The 18911-nt window shown below is 39.7% G+C and overlaps 1 protein-coding gene across 2 annotated transcripts in view; it reads left to right on the forward strand.

The window, feature by feature from the left end:
• Positions 1 to 954: 954 nt before the first annotated feature.
• Positions 955 to 18911, forward strand: part of GXYLT1 (glucoside xylosyltransferase 1) — a 48658-nt gene continuing 30701 nt past the window's right edge. The window contains exons 1-2 of one of the 2 annotated variants that reach the window (XM_045829442.1): positions 955 to 1251; positions 8882 to 8974. In XM_045829442.1, the coding sequence (XP_045685398.1) occupies positions 1031 to 1251; positions 8882 to 8974 (314 nt within the window). In that variant the 5' untranslated portion in view covers positions 955 to 1030. The remainder of the gene's footprint in view (positions 1252 to 8881; positions 8975 to 18911) is intronic. The other variant, XM_045829443.1, reaches the window with a different exon arrangement.

An 18911-nucleotide genomic window follows, 5' to 3' on the forward strand; every position in this document is an offset into this window, starting at 1 on the left:
TCCTATCGTCTGTATTGCACTTACAAGTATCCGCTGTCCCACCCTACACTTCAGCAAGGCGTCTTTCTTTATACCCCAGGGTACTCACACAACACTTGGCACATAGTGTTACTCTAACAAATGTTCCATAAGCGAATTAACTGTTAATATGGCTAAGGAAGAGGGAGAAGAAATGCACAGCTGATGAGAATGCTCTGTAAGAAGAATACGAAATTGTTTTGGAGGTAGAAATGAGTTGCGAAGAAGGCAAAAAAAGATGTAAAGAGGACCTCAACTTTACAAGCACAGCCTCCTTAAGGAGGCAAAATGAGTATTCCCAACAGTTTTACAAGATAATTAGGTATCTGGGTGAAATGGCTCATACAGACACCATTATAGGAACTCGGAGGCTGGGTATGTCCCTGCTGAGGACGATGGAGTTGAAAAATGGCTTGATCATGTGATTTCTAACTGAAAAGCGTTTTATGTGCATTAAGCAATTTAATCTTTACAACCGCACTGTGATGAGGATATTGTCTCTATTTACAGACGAAGAAACAGGCTCAGAGAATTTAGGTTGCTCAGCATCACCAACTACCAAGTAGAAGAACCGTCATTTGAATTTGGGTCAGCTGTCTCCAACACCCTCCAACGCCCTGTTCGTTGCGCCCCACGTCTCCCGTGCAGTTCAGAGTCCGGAGTTCCTGGGTCAGCGTCTTTCCGTGACGCGGCTAGATCCGCGTCCGGCCCGCACTCAAGGAGAAGACCCCCGCGCGCCTAGCCCTCTGGCGCTTAGTGCGCCGGCGCGTCCGGCCGCGGCCCGCCCTCCCGGGAGGAGCCCGCGGCGCGGGCGGCGGCACAGGCCGGGGTGGCGAAGTTGGTGGGCGGGCGGGCGCCCGCCCACCGCGGAGGAGGGACTTGTTGCGCCCGCGGCTGCGCGGTGCGGCTCCCTCCCCTCCAGTTGGACTGGGCGGGCGCGGCAGAGGCGGCGGCGCAGGCGGCGGCGCAGGCAGCGGCGGCGAAGGGGGAGGCGGAGGTGCGGGCCGGCGCGATGCGGCGCTACCTGCGCATCGTGGTGCTGTGCCTGGCCTGCGGCTTCTGCTCGCTCCTCTACGCCTTTAGCCAGCTCGCCGTGTCCCTGGAGGAAGGAGCCGGCGGCAGTGGCGGGAAGCCGCAGGCCGGAGTGGCTTCCTGGATCGCGGGCGGTGGACGCGGCGCCGCGAGAGGGGCTGGCGAGGCGGGCACTTCAGCGCATCCCGGCCGGTGGGACAGGTACCGGCCGCTTCCAGTGTGGCGGGAGCCGAGGCCGGGGTTGGGAGCGCGGGGTCGCGGGGCTCGGCCTGGTCGGGGCTGCTCGCCGGTCTGCCCCGCGCCTCCCGCTTCTTTGCCGCCGTCTCGGACCCCTTCCCTGTTTTCCCTCCTTCCCTCAGTCCCGGGGCGTGATTGAGGGAATCTCGCGCTGCTCCAGCCTGGGGATACCCCACGCATTTGTGTTTACCTCCTAACCCATTCCTTACACGCCTTTTAAAGTGGAAAAAATTAATTTTCAACTTTTTAATTGGCAGTTGAGTTTTAAAAAAGATTCTTTCAAAATAAGAGGTGCCCCACAAAAGCCTTCTTGCTGTCTGACTAGTGAGAGAGAATTCCCTCTTGTTTCCATGGTGTTCAAGTTGAGCTATTTAAACATCAGGCTGGCGCCCTAGTTCAATCTTTTTTTTACCCCCTCCTGAATGAGACGTCTAATTTTTGTGTGTTAACGCTTAAATTTGTCATTATTAATTGATTAATCTGGACAGAGCATTTATGCGGATTGTGAGTTTTTCTTTAGGAAACAATCTATTCTGAAACTTGTAACAACTTTAGAAAGGTGAGCGATACTTAACATGCTCACGTCTTTTGTGAAAGGGGACAGAGGCATTCTTCTTTAAAAATTGGTGTTAAAAAGCAGTAGAATGACTTACGTGGATTCACACACATCACTCCCAGAGTTGGAATCCACATGCGATTTAAATAGAGAAAAGAATGCAACGCGTTTGAATGCTTAACAAAATCTGAGCGTCTCCACTTCCTTGAAAATAGACTCTCCTCTTTGTGGGCACGTCTCTGGGAGCCATCGGAGCGCTTCCTTAGTAAGTGGGGAAGGCTGCTTTGATATTGAAAGTAGGATATTGGTAGGAGAAGGGAGCAGAATCAGCTGTGGGCTGTTGAACGTTGTTTTGAGAGTTGATGGCCATTCCCAAATTGAAAGGGGGACGTTTGGGCAGAGGGGTGTGGAAATTGTCATGCTTCTCTACTGTGATTTGATTACAGTCAGGTGAATTCCTACATCAGGACGATTCATGAAAGCAGAACTACTGCCAGAGCCAGGTTTGTCAGCTCTCAGTTATTTGTCCTGGGAGAGGCAGTGACTTGGAGAACTGAATGAGGTCCTGAGAAATTCTCATGAAAAGCAGCGGTTTTTGGTCTGTTATGTTATTGTGAAGCACTGAAAATTGTGGAAAATAAATTATTTTTTTTATGGCTAGAATTTTTTGGCTAGAATTACAAAGAAGCAACATTTTAATCAAAACATTGAATTAAATTGTACAATGGTTAGCTTTTCAATTTGATAGAGTAACATTCATTTTTAACTGTATCTCACATATACTTTATTTTGTGACTGATTTTTATAAATTGTATTTGTTTGATCAGCTAATTTTAACAAAATTTCTTTATTTGACATTTAGAAAATACACACCTCCTTCTTAATAAATATTTTGTAGAGCCATTATTGCAATCTTAAGTTTGATGTGTCAGGGTAGAGTCCATTAAAAAGCTGTTACATAACAGGTCCTCTGAGCAGCATAACTCTTCATTTTAAAAGGGGCATACATCTAAGTTAAAACTAAAGGTGTAACAAAAAACAAACAAACCCTAGTCTTTGTAAATATGTAGCAAAGTACTTGTGCATACATAAGGAGAAGTGCGCAGAGGAACAACAGGGGGAAGTTGGGTTGTCATGTTTTTACCCTAGGACTTGATTAAAGTTAGGATAATTCCTAAGACATCAGGACTTTTCATTTTAGATATGATCATTTATAACATTGTTACAGAGTTCAGGCAACTTCTTTGGCTCCTGTGGGATATGGAGTAGGTATCCTTAACCTTTCTTCCTGTGTTTAAAGTGTTTGACCAAGGTTCATAGGGCATCTGTTGTTGAGTCAGGATGAAAACTGTATCTTTGCTCTCCAAGTGCTCTTTCTACAAAGCTGTGTGATAAGAATCTAGTCTCTAGTGTTTCATCAGTGGAGAATGGGATATGAGGCAAACAACATCTCCCTGTTTTCATTAGGACTTGATTATCATTGCACGGTTTTTTTGAAGCCATCTTAACCTGAAAGATTAAGACTATTATTTCTTTTATTTAACACATGGGATCTAGGGTTCTATATAACTAGCAGGTTGCACGGGCAACTTTTACAGAAACTTTGAATTGCACAGAATTCCATGACAACAAAATATTTGGAAAAGGTCTTTCCAAGGTTTTATCATAAAACCTATAAAATGATGGGAACAATTTTTTTTAGTGAAATCAGTTATTAATTAGTGCATTCCGTTCAAATCCATTATTTTGGTATTCAGGAAATGCACAGGTCTTAGAGTCGGACAAACCTGTGTTCTTATTCTGGCTCTGTTTGCTGTGAAACCTTGACTACCTCTCTATTTCAGTTTTCTCACCTGAAAACTGTGAATAATACTTACCTTATTTAATTTGTAATAGAATTGTTTGTTGCCAGTGATCAAAATCTAATAAAACTCACTTAAGCAAAACAGTTATTTATGGGCTTTTGTGGGTCGCTGGAAGAAAACAGTTGAGGGACAAATGCCCAGACATCTCCATGGACCTCAAGAACTGGGGACTCTCATGCTCTTCCACTGTAGGCAGGCCAGTTCATGGAGTCTTTCCATTCCTTGCAGTGTTTCTTCTTTAATCTGAAATAGAAAATTCTAGGGAAAGATATTCACATCTTGCACATGTCACTTGCACATCCTTTTGGTGGAGAGAGTAACATGGTTGGTGTTGGAGAGGAGCGATGCCTCAAAGGAGGGAATGCTGGGTGGGGGTTCTCCCTCATAGACTCTTAAACTGTCCAGTATGGACAGTCTTAATACAAACTGTATTAAGGTATTCAGCCTAAAGCAGTTGTTATTACAAGGCCTCAATATTTTTGCAAAAGAGTCATGTAACATTTTGTGACACTTTAGCTTCTCCGGGTGATTAATTTCCCACACTGCACTTGACAAATCTTGACAGTGATTATCAAGATCTCACCCTGTTGTGTCTGTACAGCATGCTGGTCATGGGGAATCAAGAAACACTAAGCATTTCAGTGACACCATTTCTAGACTGTTTGTGTCCTTTCTGTGATTGATTTTCACTCAGGGAGGTTGTCGCCTCATGCCCCTTTTCAGATCTGGACAGGCCATCGAGTTATTTCTGCTGGGTCCTGGGAACACTAGTAGGATACACTGAGATTTTAGAATAAGGGTTTTGGAGACACAGATTTCAGCTTTGCCACATTTCCTCATCAGGCATAACAGCACCTCTGATACTGGGTTGTTTGTGAGAATTGAAATAACTTCTGTAGATTACAAAGTATGGTGCCTGGAATGATGAAATTGTGACTAATATGGTGATGATTTTGATCATTTAAATTTTGAGGGGTTTTCCCCCAGTTTTTGTGCTCGGGCACAGGTCCAGACTTGCTAAGCCCAAATGCCTGGCAGTGGGGGTCCAGGTTATTGTTACAAAACCAAAGATTGAGAACCACTCTTTCAACTGAAAATGGTTGACCACTATTTTCACCCTGCTGCTTTTGGTGGTGAAATTTTGTTTTTCTCTTCCCTGCAGTTATTTTTGAAGAAAAGAGGAGTTGGGACAGTGAACAGTGAAGAAGGTTACTAAAGTCACTTTAATCTCTGCTTTAAACAATTAAAAAAAATACAGTTGACAGTCAGTATTATTTTATATTAATTTCAGGTATACAACATAGTGGTTAGACATTTATATAATTTATGAAGCGATGATGCCCCAGTAAGTCTGTTATTCACCTGGCACCACACATAGTTATTACAGTGTTATTGACTGTAATTTTTCTCTTTGTTAATGCAGAGACATCTTCTATAAAGCCAATTTTTGTGCTTGTTTTAGTTCATTGAAGATCATATTTCACATAGGTGTAAAGTGCTTAGCACAAGCCTGGCTAATAATTAACTAATTAAGATAATATCGTTCCATGTTTTTGGACGTGAAAGTGAAGAGACTAATGAGAAAATATATACTTTTGACTTAAGAAATTCTCTTCTAAAACATTAAGATTATCATCAGTCATACTTGTTGACAGTACTCCCTCCCATGTTGACTTGAACTTTTTTTGGTGTGTATACCACGTGAAGTTTAAAATTCTTATGTATTCAGATGGGCAGTTTCTTCCTTTATTGTTTTTACTTTTGTCACTCATAGAAGAACTTGATAAACAGAGGATTTTTCCCTCATTTTTTTTCCATGTAAAACTTTAATTCAGTTTTTTGGGGGAATTTTTTGTAGGGGGTGAACAGTGGGATGCCAGCCTATTTTTGAAATTGTTAGATAATACTGTTCAGTGCCATTTGTATGTAAGCAGTCCTTTTCCCACTTCCGGAGTGTTCATGAAATTAGAGATTTGTGAAAGAAGAAACTAGATATTAATTGAAGTTGTCTGGAGACAATTTTTAGTTGAAAATGAGTGGTCCAGAAAACTGGTGAGATCTTCACAAAATGGTGTAATGTCAGGCTCACGGGCATGGTCTGCTTTCCTGGCCGCCCGCATCTTTGCTTCTCCTGCACAGTCACTGTGCAGGTACCCACGCCTTGTGGTTGTGTTGTTGGCTTGTGCACCTCACTCAGGCTTCCACATTCACATGCTGGATATGCCTGGGCTTATCCCTGACTCTTAAGTTGTGCATGTTTTCACTAATGCTTCATGGACATTTTAATATGAAAAATACCTTTTTTTCAGTTTAATTTAAAAGTATAACAGACCTGTTAATCAGATTAAGTAAACTTTTAAGTTTTTAAGGAACACTTTGTAGGTTTGAGAACTGATATTATGGTGAGCATTGTATTGAATGCTCACTTTAATCTAGAGCATGAACTGTCTCAATTTTTGAAACATTTTTCAAGTACTGAAATTTGGGGGGATTTTATTTTTGGCCAGTTTTTTAAAAACTTTTGAAATAAATGTAAATTCATAGGAAGTTGCTGGCATACCCCATGTTCATTCAGTTTCCCTCAGTAGTAAAATCTTAACATGGACATAGTACAATACCTCTATATTGAGAATATGTATCAATATAGTGCAATATTATAATCCAAGAATTTGACATCGAACAGCCCATAGATCAGTTTTCAGATCTCACCAGTTTTATATGCACTCATTTGTATGTGTAGTTTTATACAATTTTATCACAGATGTAAGTGCATGTAACCACCCCACAATCACGATACAGAACTTTTTATCACAATAAAGATTAATTGGCTTGTAGACAAGCCATCTAGAGCCACAATCTTTAAACCGTATGAAATTTGAGAATGAGCCACAGTTAAGTTTTATTTCAGTTTGATTCCCAGTGAAAAACTACATTTATGGACTTGTCTGATTTGGATACCACTGTTTACTGAAGACATTCCCACTTAGCTTAGCTTACAATGTTACCCCTTTAAACGTATTTAAAGTAAGTAGCATGTATACTCACTAGTGCTTATGTTTTATATTATTGTTAAAGAAAGACAAAACATCCTTCTATAAACTGTGTTTTCTAGCATTAAGTTATGTTAAAAAAACTTACCTAAAACTTGACTTTTTCCTTGCAGTTTCATGATCTAGCAATTCTACTTGTAGGTATACATGTAAGAGGATTGCAAACATGTTCACAGAAAAATTGTGCATGAATAGCCATGACAGCATTATGTATTATAGCCAAAAATTGGAAAATAACCCATATGTCTATCACTTGATGAATGGGTAAACAAAATGTGCATACCCATTCATTGAATGGAATATTATTTGGTCATAGAAAGGAATGAAGTGTTCTGTTAAATGCTATAGTGATGAACCTTGAAAATACTATATGAAGTGAAAGAAATCACATCACACTCAAAAGGCCACATATTATATGATTCCATTTATGTGAAATGCTCATAACAGGCGAATCTATGGAGAGTGAAAATAGATATGTGGTCGCTTAGGGCTGAGGGATTGAGGAGTACAAGTTGAAGCAGAAAATGGTATTATTACATACTTTCAAGAGATTTTTATAGAAAAATTTAATTCAGGAGTAAATTTTTTTGAGATTTTATTTTCCATTTTCATGTTTTACCATCTTAAGGTTAGACATGAGGAGATGAAATTCCCGGATTAGTTATTTCCTTCCTGGAACAAAGGCTCTCTTTAGGTTTGGTTATAAATAAGTTGTGGATCTGTTGAAAGAAAGCAGTGATGATGCCTGTCTCTGAGAGACAGAGATACCTGTTGGAATAGGTTTGTCCTGAGGCTTCAGTGGATGTGCAAGCCACTGAGCCTGTTTATGATATGAAATGCAAGACTTAAAACAATACATAACCGTGTCTTAGTGGAACATAAATTTTTGATCAACTTGTATGTTTTATTGGTCTGCATGCAGTTTCTTTTTCTGATTTGTCAGCCATTTATATTAAGATATGTAACATTTTATGTTGTGTTTGAAAATGGTGTCCCTTTAAAGGAAAACCAGATTACAGTGTAACTTTTTTTCCCACTGATTTTTAAAATTTAGACTTTGTAGTTTATTATGCAGTAGTATACACAATTACTTTAGGCAACATTTTTAAAAACCACCATGGCCAGATCCTGTTCTCAGAGATTCATTTAATAGGCCGGGTATGGGGCATAGACATTTGTGAGAGGTATGATCAGAGATCTTTGCGAATCTGAAATTTCATAGACCTTTCATTGTAAGAAGAGCGACTTATAATTAAATTCATAGTGAGAGAAAACAAAGCTACATGGTGATGGGGTATCAGGTGATCGGGCGTAGTGCCTCACCCTGAGTTCACACTTGCTTAATTTAATACTCAGGCCTCTGCTGCAGTGAATTTCAAACAAGATTATTTTGAAAAAGAATAACAATGAAAAACGTACTTTTTGTAATGTGAGGCATTGCTTTATTTTTGCTCCAACTTGCAATTGAAGAAGAAAGAACACATTTGATATCTTTCATTTTAGCTTGTGTAATTTAGCAAAACTGAAGTAGTGTAGATAATGAAATTGAGCTACTGAATAGCAGTGTGATTTCTAATTTTTTCAGTTTGAAACACCATATGAGTAGCTTTGGTTAAGGATTATTTTGAAAACATTTAAAGTAATTCTCTTACCTTTTTATCTGCATTTGTGGCATTTTTGTTTTGCTTTAGGATAAGCAAATATTTTGTTTGGCTGAAATGGATTTTATTCTAGGGGGAGTAGCTCATGAAGGAAAATTTTAGAAGTATTTCCATATTTTCTGTGTCATCTGAGGAGGGGGTTTTAATATATTAAGAGAGTTCCTGACTAGGAAGCTGGTTTCCAATCTGTAGTATATTCTAGGGTTATAGAATATATTCTAGGGTTCTATGTAGTATACCCTAAGGTTTTAAAGTTCTACTTAAAATAATGTTACCCTAAGTAAGGGAGAAATCAATTTTCAAAAATCCTTAGGTTATCATAGCAATATTGAAGTTGCAAAATTGGATCTGCAGTTTCTGTAAAATAGAATAGTGAGTTACTGTGTTATTGAGTAAATTCCTTGTTAGTTTTAAGGTGAAATACTCACATAGGACTCTATTTCTTCTGTCTTACTCTGTTAGGTGTAAAGATATCTCTCTGTGTTACTGGAATCCCTATTGGATGCTGCCCTCTGATGTTTGTGGAATGAACTGCTTTTGGGAAACGGCTTTTAGGTAGGCACTTAATATTTAATTGGTAGATCAGTGTAGGTAAGATTAGATAGTAGATACATTTTTGATACTAAATAGGATGTAAAAATGTTTCTTTTCATGTAATATAATATTATCATACAAGTAAATGATTTATTTTCTGATTAATTTTTCTATTTTTCCCACTTTGTAGTTATCACTAATTTTTAGTACATACTGCATATAAAATACTCTTAACATCTTTTAGATATTATTATGATAGATAAATCATTGTTCTTAGAATTTATATCAAGTTTTAGGTAAGAGGTGAATAAACTGGTGGTTTAAGATAGACTTACACTGACATTTCCAGGCATATATAAATATATATGACATTTATTTAATTTAAAGTTGGAATGCTAAGAAAACATTTTGTAGGCGGATGGTGACAGCTGGTCAAGGATTAAGCTAGTTATTAACAGAGAGATTGAATACTGGGGAATGGGTGGATAGAAATAAGGTTTAATGAAGGAGCAAATGATATGGCATTGTTTAGTGACCTTTTAAGTTACCTAATATTTTGGCTTTGTCCACCCCTCCAGATAAGGAAGGGATTGGATTGGCTGACCTCTCAGGTCCCTTTTCTGCTCTAACTTGCAATGAAACAAGCAAGTATTGATAGGAATGGGATATTAGCCTATTTCCCTGAGCTAATGACAGGGGAGAGTAAGGCACTAGCCTGAAACACCCTTCCCAAAAGTAACATTTGAGAGTCACCTACTTTTACTGTGTTTTGTGACTCATTTAAATTTTAATTTTACTCACATAATTTGCCAGGCATAGTGCCAGGTGCTGAGAACGAGACTGTGAGTCTGTTGAATGTGGCTCCATCCTCCTGGAGCTTGCATTCTGATGGATCTTCACACTGGTAAACCTGAGCTTACAATAGAGGGTGAGGTACTGTAGCTGAGATGATGGGAGAACAGGGGAGTCATCAGACAGGATCATCTTAAGGCATCTCAGGGAAGGCTTTGTGGAGGGAGCAACCGCACTGTGAACAAACTCAAGGGCAGGAGTCAAAGTAGTCTAGGTGGGAAGAGCTAATGCAGACTTTTGATCCGTATTAGTAGTATATATTTTAAAATTCTTGTATTCCCAATACATTATGCCTTTCATGAACTACTGGAAGGGAATAGTTGAAATCAGATATTTTAATTATATTACATTGCTCTGGAAAAGATGGAATGATTGAAGTTCTAATACGGATCGGTCCTATCAGGTTACTCAGATTTTTTTAAATGTTCTTACCCTTTTGGAAGACAATCTCATTCTTCAGCTTGTTCATCATATTGGAGACTTGGGGCTCCGTATCTTTCATTCTGGTACAAGTTCATTAATGAGTAGGGCATTGACAAGCACCGCTTTCCTAGCTCCAGTCTTTTGACATGAGTCTCCTCTCTCTAGAAGCTGGGTGAGTTTGAAAACTTTCACATGCTCTGATTTCTACAACTCGGACCCTTCTGTAAGTTACCTCCTCTACTACAAGAGTGGCCCAGGGAAGTAGACCTCATCTGAATACTGGAGCCTCTGCTTTTCATGCCTTTTGTTTTGGCTTCTCTGGCTCATTATTTTGTTAATGCTTCCAAGTATTCCCAGAGGAATTACATGTGGATGAATACATAATGTATACCCTTGTGCTTTTTGCTTTCCTAAATTTGAGGTTTTGAAAGTTACACTTTAAAAAAAATTATTTGTTGATTTTAGAGGAGGAGAGAGAGAGAGACGTTAATTTGTTCTGCTTCTTTGTGCATTCATTGTTTGATCCTTGTGTGTACCTGGACCAGGGATCGAGCCCACAACCTTGGCATATCTAAACACCCTAACCAACTGAGATATACAGCCAGGACCAAAAGTTAGGCTTTTCTGTCATACTCTCTACTTGTAATATATCTAACTATTTTTGGTTTGTTACTTAGAACTTAGTATCTCTTACATTTACTCATTCTCTTCAAATATGCAGCCAAGCCAGAATGTCATACAATTGCCATATCATTCTCTCCCTCCGTTTCAGTGTGTACTCTAAGTAATACCTCATTTTTGCCTGACTCTAAGAACTTGTCTTGTTTGCCCCGCCTCCTTAAGAAGTAAAGCTTCTTTGAAATCCCCCTTTTCCATCATCCCCTTACATCTCACATTTTGCCTGGTACCAGTGGGCACTTAGCTGGCACCTGGAAAGAGGAAAAGTGCTGAGACTGGGAAGAGGAAAAGCTGAGACTGTCTCAGCTTTTTCATTTTGAATTCTTTATGTGATTTTATTTTGAATAAAGCTTATCTAGGGGTTTATTTTCTCCCAGTTAATTTATTATACAGTGAACATTAAGTAGCGTTAAAAAAAGAAAAGAAAATTTGCCTCAGCACCTGTCAGCAGTGCTTTCACCTCTGATAAGCAAGCATGTCCCTTAGTTTTTGTCTCTGCATCTACTACTGGGTCACCTGTTTGCCCAACTCCTTCCCAACAGCCTGTCAGAATGCTCTGCTTCTTCTGTTTTTCCTGTCCTTGAAACAAAACAAAACACAAAATTCCTACAGAGGCTTGCTTTCGTTAACCCTTTTTCCTTCAGGCATTCTTGTTGACTCTCTTCACCAGCAAACTTCTTCTAACAGTGTCTGCTGGCTTTATTTCCTTCAACCAACCACTCACCCAACCAACCCTTCACCCCTCAATCCACTGTGAGCGGTGCCTGCCATCTGACTACAAACCCACCCTCACTGAAGTCACCCAGTCGAAGTTACCCCAGCCTTTGTATTGTTCCTCTTGGCCTAGTCTTACTTTTCTCATCTCAGTTTGACACTGACTACTGCTTCCACTTTCTTATTTCAAGTCTGCCAGTCTCTGGCTCTGGAGACCAGAGTCCTCAGCTCTTTGATCTCTGCTTCTGGACTCCTTTCACTATTCCTGACTCCTCAACATTGACATTCCTTAGGACTCTGCTCTTTTCTCTCCCCACTGAGGATAATTTGTTTCACAGGTATCTCCAGTCCAGAGCTCTTTTTTGAGCTCCAGAATGGTATTTCCAGCTGCATATGGGACATTTTTATCTTGCTGATTGAGATGCCTCAGATACTGTTGTTCAAACCTGAAATCATGGGCTAACCTCCTCACACTTTCCCTCATCTGTAGTTTGTATCTTGGTTTATGATGGACTTTCCACATGTCAGTCCCCAGTGACTCTTCTACCTGCCACCTTTCACAGTTGTTCCTGATGGCCTCTTCCTTCCTGTTGCCTTAACTACTGTGCTCATCACTTCTTATGCAGCTGCTGTGCTCTCCCTTCCCTGCCCACTGCTCCTGCCTTCTGTGTGTTCTCTGTACTATTGTACCTATTGCTATGGTTCTCAGTCTGCTTCTGGATACCATGTGGTGTTCGACATGTAAGCCCCATGCCTAGCAAAGTGCTTGGCAACCAGTAAATAACTCATGATTTTCCCCAGCACTTTCTGACCAGTGTAGATGTTTGTGTAGTAAGCTTCCTGAGCAATCTCATTTTTTTTTCTATTTAAGCAGTTACCAGGATGTCATATTAAATATTTTTAAATTCTGTCTTTTCACAATAGGCTAGAAATTGTGTGAAGTCAGGATTCTCGCTTTTCTGCTTATTTCATGTCTAGCACATGAAAGGAGTTCACATATTCATTAGAAAGAATGAATTATATAATTGAATTGTGTCCTAAAACTAATATGAATTTAAGTCTGCTCCAGCATTGTGTGAATGTACAGGTGTCACCATAATCTTAGCATTATTGGGAGTTGTAATTTTGTCACATGTTAGGGTAAAATGATGGCTTATTGCTAATTTATATTTTATTATTTGTTGAACATATTTCCATATTTATTTAGCTTTTTAATCTTTTCTGTATTGATGTTGCCTATTGAGTTTTTAACACATATTCTATGAACTCTTAGAACTATATATTTTGCTTTTGCCATGGATTAGAAATATTTTCATAATTTGTTTCATTTAAAATTTTATTTCTTTTTATTATGCAATGTTTTAATTTTAGTATTACAAATATTGTGTTAATGTGCTAATTTTTCAATGACTTGAGCTTTTAAAAAATTTAATCTTTTTCTTTATTGTGGTTATTGATTTTCAGTTCACGGAGTCTATGGTTATAGGTGAATTTAGTGTTACCTGTCTTCTCCTGAGTGGGCACATGCTAGTTTTAAGAAATATATTTTTGCAGGTTATTTAAAGTTATATTTTAGCAGTTAATATTTATATTTAATGTAGAATTTTTAGATTTTACTTTTTATGCCTGCATAACATTATGAAGAGTTTAAGTATTGTATTTTGTTTCAAAAGCGATTTTATGTTCAACTTTTTAAAGTAGCTTTGCCTAGTATAATTCAGCACATCTTTTTCTTTTCATAGTAAGAGGAAAAACATTTTTTAAGTTCTACATTAAGGAAATTATCATTAGTGTTTCTGAAGATAGTTTTCCATCTTGTCAAACTACAAGTTCTTTGTTTAAGTAATTGGTATAGGAAATTTAATTTGTTTTAGACTTCAGCCAAGATGGAGGCATAGGTAAGACACACTGTGCCTCCCCGCACAACCAAAAGAAGGACAACAATAAATTTAAAAACAAAAAACAACCAGAACTGACAGAAAATGGAACTATGGAAGTCTGACAACCAAGGAGGTAAAGGAGAAATACTCACCCAGACCCGTAGGAAGGGTGGAGATGGGTAGCCAGGCACAGAGGACTTGCAGCAAGGCGGTGGCTGGTGGAGTGGGTGGTCCCACGTCCAAGTGCAGATAAACGGGGAGGAACAACTGGGGAGTGAGACAGACTGAGCAATCCAGGGCTCCAACTCAGGGAAATAAAACCTCAAAGTCCCTGACTGAAAAAAACAGTGTGGGTTGAGGCGGCAGCAGGAGAAGCTCCCAGCCTCAGAGGAGAGTTTGTTGGAGAGACCCCCAGGGTCCTAGAACATACACAGACCCACCCACCTGGGAGTCAGCACCAGAAGGGCCCAGTTTGCTTGTGGGTAGTGGGGGAAGTGACTGAAAGCCAGCAGAGAGCAGAACAAGCAGCCTTGTTCCCTCTAGGACCCCTCCCTCACAGACAGTGTCACAACACAGCCGTGTGGGTGGCCCCTCCCTGTTGAACACCTAAGCCTCTGACCCTTACTAGTAACAGGTGTGCCAAGACAAAAAAAAAAAAAAAAAGGCCCCAATGAAAGAACAGATCAAAGCTCCAGAAAAAATACAACTAAGCGATGAAGAGATAGCCAACCTATCAGATGCACAGTTCAAAACACTGGTAATCAAGATGCTCACAAAATTGGTTCAGTATGGTTGCAAAATAGAAAAATGAAGGCTGTGCCAAGTGAAATAAAGGAAAATGTACAGGGAACCAACAGTGATGGGGAGGAAACCAGGGCTCAAATCAATGCTTTGGACCAGAAGAAAGAAAGAAACATTCAATCAGAACAGAATGAAGAAACAAGAATTCAAAAAAATGAGGAGAGGCTTAGGAACCTCCAGAACTTTTTTAAACGTTTCAGTATCCGAATCATAGGGGTGCCAGAAGGAGAAGAGGAAGGGCAAGAAATTGAAAACTTATTTGAACAAATAATAAAGGAGAACTTCCCCAATCTGGCAAAGGAAATAGACTTTCAGGAAGTCCAGGAAGCTCAGAGAGTTCCAAAGAAGTTGGACCCAAGGAGGAACACACCAAGGTACATCATAATTAAATTACCCAAGATTAAAATGAAGGGGAGAATCTTAAAAGCAGCAAGAGGAAAGGAGACAGTTACTTACAAAGGAGTTCCCATAAGACTATCAGCTGATTTCTCAAAAGAAACTTTGCAGGCTAGAAGGGACTGGCACGAAGTATTCAAAGTGATGAAAAGCAAGGACCTACAACCTAGATTACTCTGTCCAGTAAAGCTATCATTTAGAACCGAAGGGCAGATAAAGTGCTTCCCAGACAAGGTAAAGGAGTTTATCATCACCAAGCCATTATTACATGAAATGTCAAAGGGACTTATTTAAGAAAAAGAAGATAAAAACTATGAACATTAAAATAGCAATAAATTCACAATTATCAACAATGGAATCTAAACAAGCAGAACAGAAATAGAGTCATAAATATGGAGGTTATTTGGAGGGTTATCAGTTGGGAGGGGGAAGGAGGAGAATAGAAGAAAAGATTCAAGGATTAAGAAGTACAGATGGGTAGGTACAGAATAGATGGGGTTGTTAAGAACGGTATAGGAAATGGAATAGCTGGGGAACTTATATGCATGACCAAGTGAAATAAAGGAAAATGTACAGGGAACCAACAGTGATGGGGAGGAAACCAGGGCTCAAATCAATGCCAGAAGGAGAAGAGGAAGGGCAAGAAATGTCCGTGGGCATGAACTTGTGGGAGGGTGGACATGAACTTGTGGGACATGTGACATGAACCACAAGTTCATGACATGAGCTTGTGGACATGAACTTGTGGGAGGGTGGTATTGCTGGAGGGAGTAGGGGGGTACTGGGTGGAGGAGGGCAAAGGGGGAAAATTGAGACAACTTTATTAATAACAGTCAATAAAATATACTTTTATAAAAGTATGAGGACAATAAAATTGCTGCTGTACTGCAAATCTTATCTGATTAACCTTTTCCCATACCCTTTACCTACTTTTCCTTCACCTTAGAAAAAGATAAGATGTTAAGATGGTTTTCAGTGTACATAACCCACCGTATTCTCAGATCACTGGCATCTGAATAAAGTGCCCATAAAGATTCAATCCTTGTCTGTATTTATTGGTTCTGGTAGTGACAGACAGCACAAATGCCGACTTTTCTGGTTTCATTTTCAAATAACATTTCTTTAAATCCACAGGGCCATTTCTCTTATTTACACTGTGGTTAAAATACAGCACACTTTTGTAGAGCCTGATAAGATTGCGCCATTCAGTTGTGACCAAAATTACCTGAATGACTGATTTCCCTGTGACTTCTTAGAAGGTTTTAGTTTTCCCTTCCTGCAGAGTAGAAGACTACTTTAGATTTCTTCCAGCTGCAATTATTTCCTGTCCTTGGGGTCTGGGGATAGGGTGGAGGGCAGAGACATTTTAAAGTGTTTCCTCTTGTCAGTTTAGGTATTAAGTCTGTACTGTTCATAATGCTTTTACTAAAAAGGGACATGTAACAAAAGCAAACGCAATGTTGTTGATGGTATTTCTGTAGAAATTGGTGGAAGGGGTGGTGGTAGTGTGACTAAAACAGGCCTTGCTGAAATGCTTGGGAGGACAGGTCTCTGGTGTTGCGGGCCGCCCTGCCTGGACTCAGGAAGCTGTAACCCCCTGTGACTTAGGCTGAGTGACAGACCTCCGGACCAGGAGCCACTAAGGAGACAAAACTTATTTCCCTGGCATGAACGCTGCCTGTTCTGTGCCTGGCCTCCTAGGCTTGATCAGTTAGCCAATGATGGGTAAGATTTCCCATGGAGGGACTTGCCTAAGACAGGCATGATCACGAGGAGGCCTCTGGGAAGAGACTCAGGGGCTGTGGAAATGAAGGGGTGATTGACATCAACCCCTGCCCCCTTGGCTTTGTCAAAGCCTGAGTCCTTGTTCTTAGATGTGAGAAATCCAAGTCCCCTGGCTGCCTTTGTCACCTCTGCCCAACTCAAGCCTGTGGAAATAGCAGAGGGGTGCAGACCAGAGATGGCAGCCCCCCTGGCGCTCCGAGGTAGTCAGGCCTGGGACATAGAATATGCAAGATCTTGTGAGATCTGTTTGCTGGAGGATGTTATTGAATTAGAATTTAAAGGCACAGACAGGAAACCAAAAACAGCTCTTTGGGCCCTGTAGTCCTTTCAAATGATAAAACTCCAGACTCTGCCCAGAATCCCAGCGGGGGTTCTGTCAGCATCTTTGAAAGTCACCTATTTCTTTTGATCTTTTCTGCCAGACTGTGAATCCACAAACTAAGTCTGTATTCTCAATAAAACCCTGCTTGGGAATGGAAACGGTGCGCTCCCCGCTAGAGAGAGTGGCCATTTTGTCCCTATTTCCCCACAGGACCCGGTTGTCTCTGTGTATGTTTTTCTCGTGTTTTGACGAGCCATCTGCAGCATTCCGTGATCACTGCAGGCCCGTGAGCACGCGACACCCTGGGACTGATTTTAGAGGGTTTTTTTTTTTTTTAAACAACATTTGGCTTATTTTTTTAAAAAAAGGTTTCTTATACTTCTTGTCTCTGTATGTAGAGAATTCTGTGCAAAACAATACATGACTATTCAGGCTTTTGAAATCTCTGGCTTTGAGCTTTGGGGCAGGATCTAGTTATGGGCAATTAAACAATCCAAGCCCATTATAGATTTTCATGTCTTAGTTCTTTATTGAGGGCCTTTATACCACCATCAGAAGTAGGATGTAGAGGCATTTGCTGGGAAGATGAGATCATTTAGAACTCTATGAAGTTGTTGCGTGTCTTCATTGCCTTGTCTTTTCTTGTGTCATCATGGTTTGAGATGAACTGTGTCACACCCCCTTGAAGGTATAGAAAGCATAAATACATTTAGTCCTCCCTCTGCTAGGGTTTTAATATAAACTGAGAGGCTCCACAGAAAAGGGGAACATACAGAGGGTGCAGACAAGGGAATCTCCTCCCTTGCTGCTTTTTATTGCTTGAAGAAGACCCAAGCTCTTGCTGACACCGGCATGTGGAAGAAGTGGCAAGGTGGGTGGGGAGAGGATAAATTGGTAACTATAACAATGGTGCTTGCACAGTTGGATAACCATATGCAAAATTATGTAATTGTCCCCTACCTCAAATCATTAATAAAATTCATTCCTGGTAGATTAATTTAAATTTTAAAAGCAGAGTATGTACCTAATATATTAATTTAATGATGATCTTAATACCTTGATGAAGAGTATCACCAATGCTTCTGGAATAGTAAAAATAATTCTTGCAAGAACACCATTTAATATGTAACTTCTCCATTTAAGGCCATTTAAATAATATTTACCTTTATGAACTATCCGGGAAAGGTTTTTTTCCCCTTAAAAAAGCATGTTCTTAAGGAACCTCATCTATAGATTAATTGACTCATTAGTTTAAACAAAAGCTGAGTTACAATATATTGAGGAGTTTATGTTTCAGCCTGCCAGGGGAAGAAATGACCACTATGTTTTCTAGGAGATAAGTAATTTGGCTGAAGAGCTCTTCTACTCCTCTGCTGAATGAAGGCCGACAGTCAGTTACCAGTAGCTGTGGATGTGAGATATTGCAGAGTAAGAGAAATGAACCCGCTTTCAGGCCTCAGGAACCCAGTCAGAGCAGAAAAGCAGCAGTTTCAACTGCTGTCTTAAATATCTCCAGGCCCTAAGCAGAACAAGATCACAGTAAAAGCAGGATTCAGACATAATTTTCTATCCTACTGTTGTGAAAAATTCCAAATGTTGAATAATGTTACAACATTAAAATGTATGAATTTGATATTCAAGAATATTTTATATACTCAGTTGTTTGTATTTAATGCTACTTAGTATGATTTTCTTTTTTGATATCCTACTTGGTTGAGGGACTACCCATGAGCAAGACTAAGCTTTTCATCGGAAAACACTTTTGGGAGCACTCTAATACAGGGACTTGTGAATACTCCAAGATTCCAAAGTCCCATGCTAAGGAATAGAACTGCAGTAATTTTGGCTTGTAAATTTAAGAGACGTGATTAATTACCCATCCCTGCTACTATAAATCTCAGTTTTCTATACCTACAACTGGTAATGTTAAACAATAGAATTTCTAATTCTTATGTATTTTACAGAAAGAATCTCTGTAAGCAAAAACTCAGTTGAAGTCAAATTTATATATTTTTAGTTTAGTTTGGAATGTTTGTACTTCATGATGCTTTAATGTGTTACTTTGTTTTATGTTGTTTTCCATTCTTTCATTAATGTTAGCTGTCAG

This window comes from Phyllostomus hastatus, unplaced genomic scaffold (genome assembly GCF_019186645.2).
Source record: "Phyllostomus hastatus isolate PE091 unplaced genomic scaffold, TTU_PhHast_1.1 phas_scaffold_93, whole genome shotgun sequence".
Classification (NCBI taxonomy): Eukaryota; Metazoa; Chordata; class Mammalia; order Chiroptera; family Phyllostomidae; genus Phyllostomus; species Phyllostomus hastatus.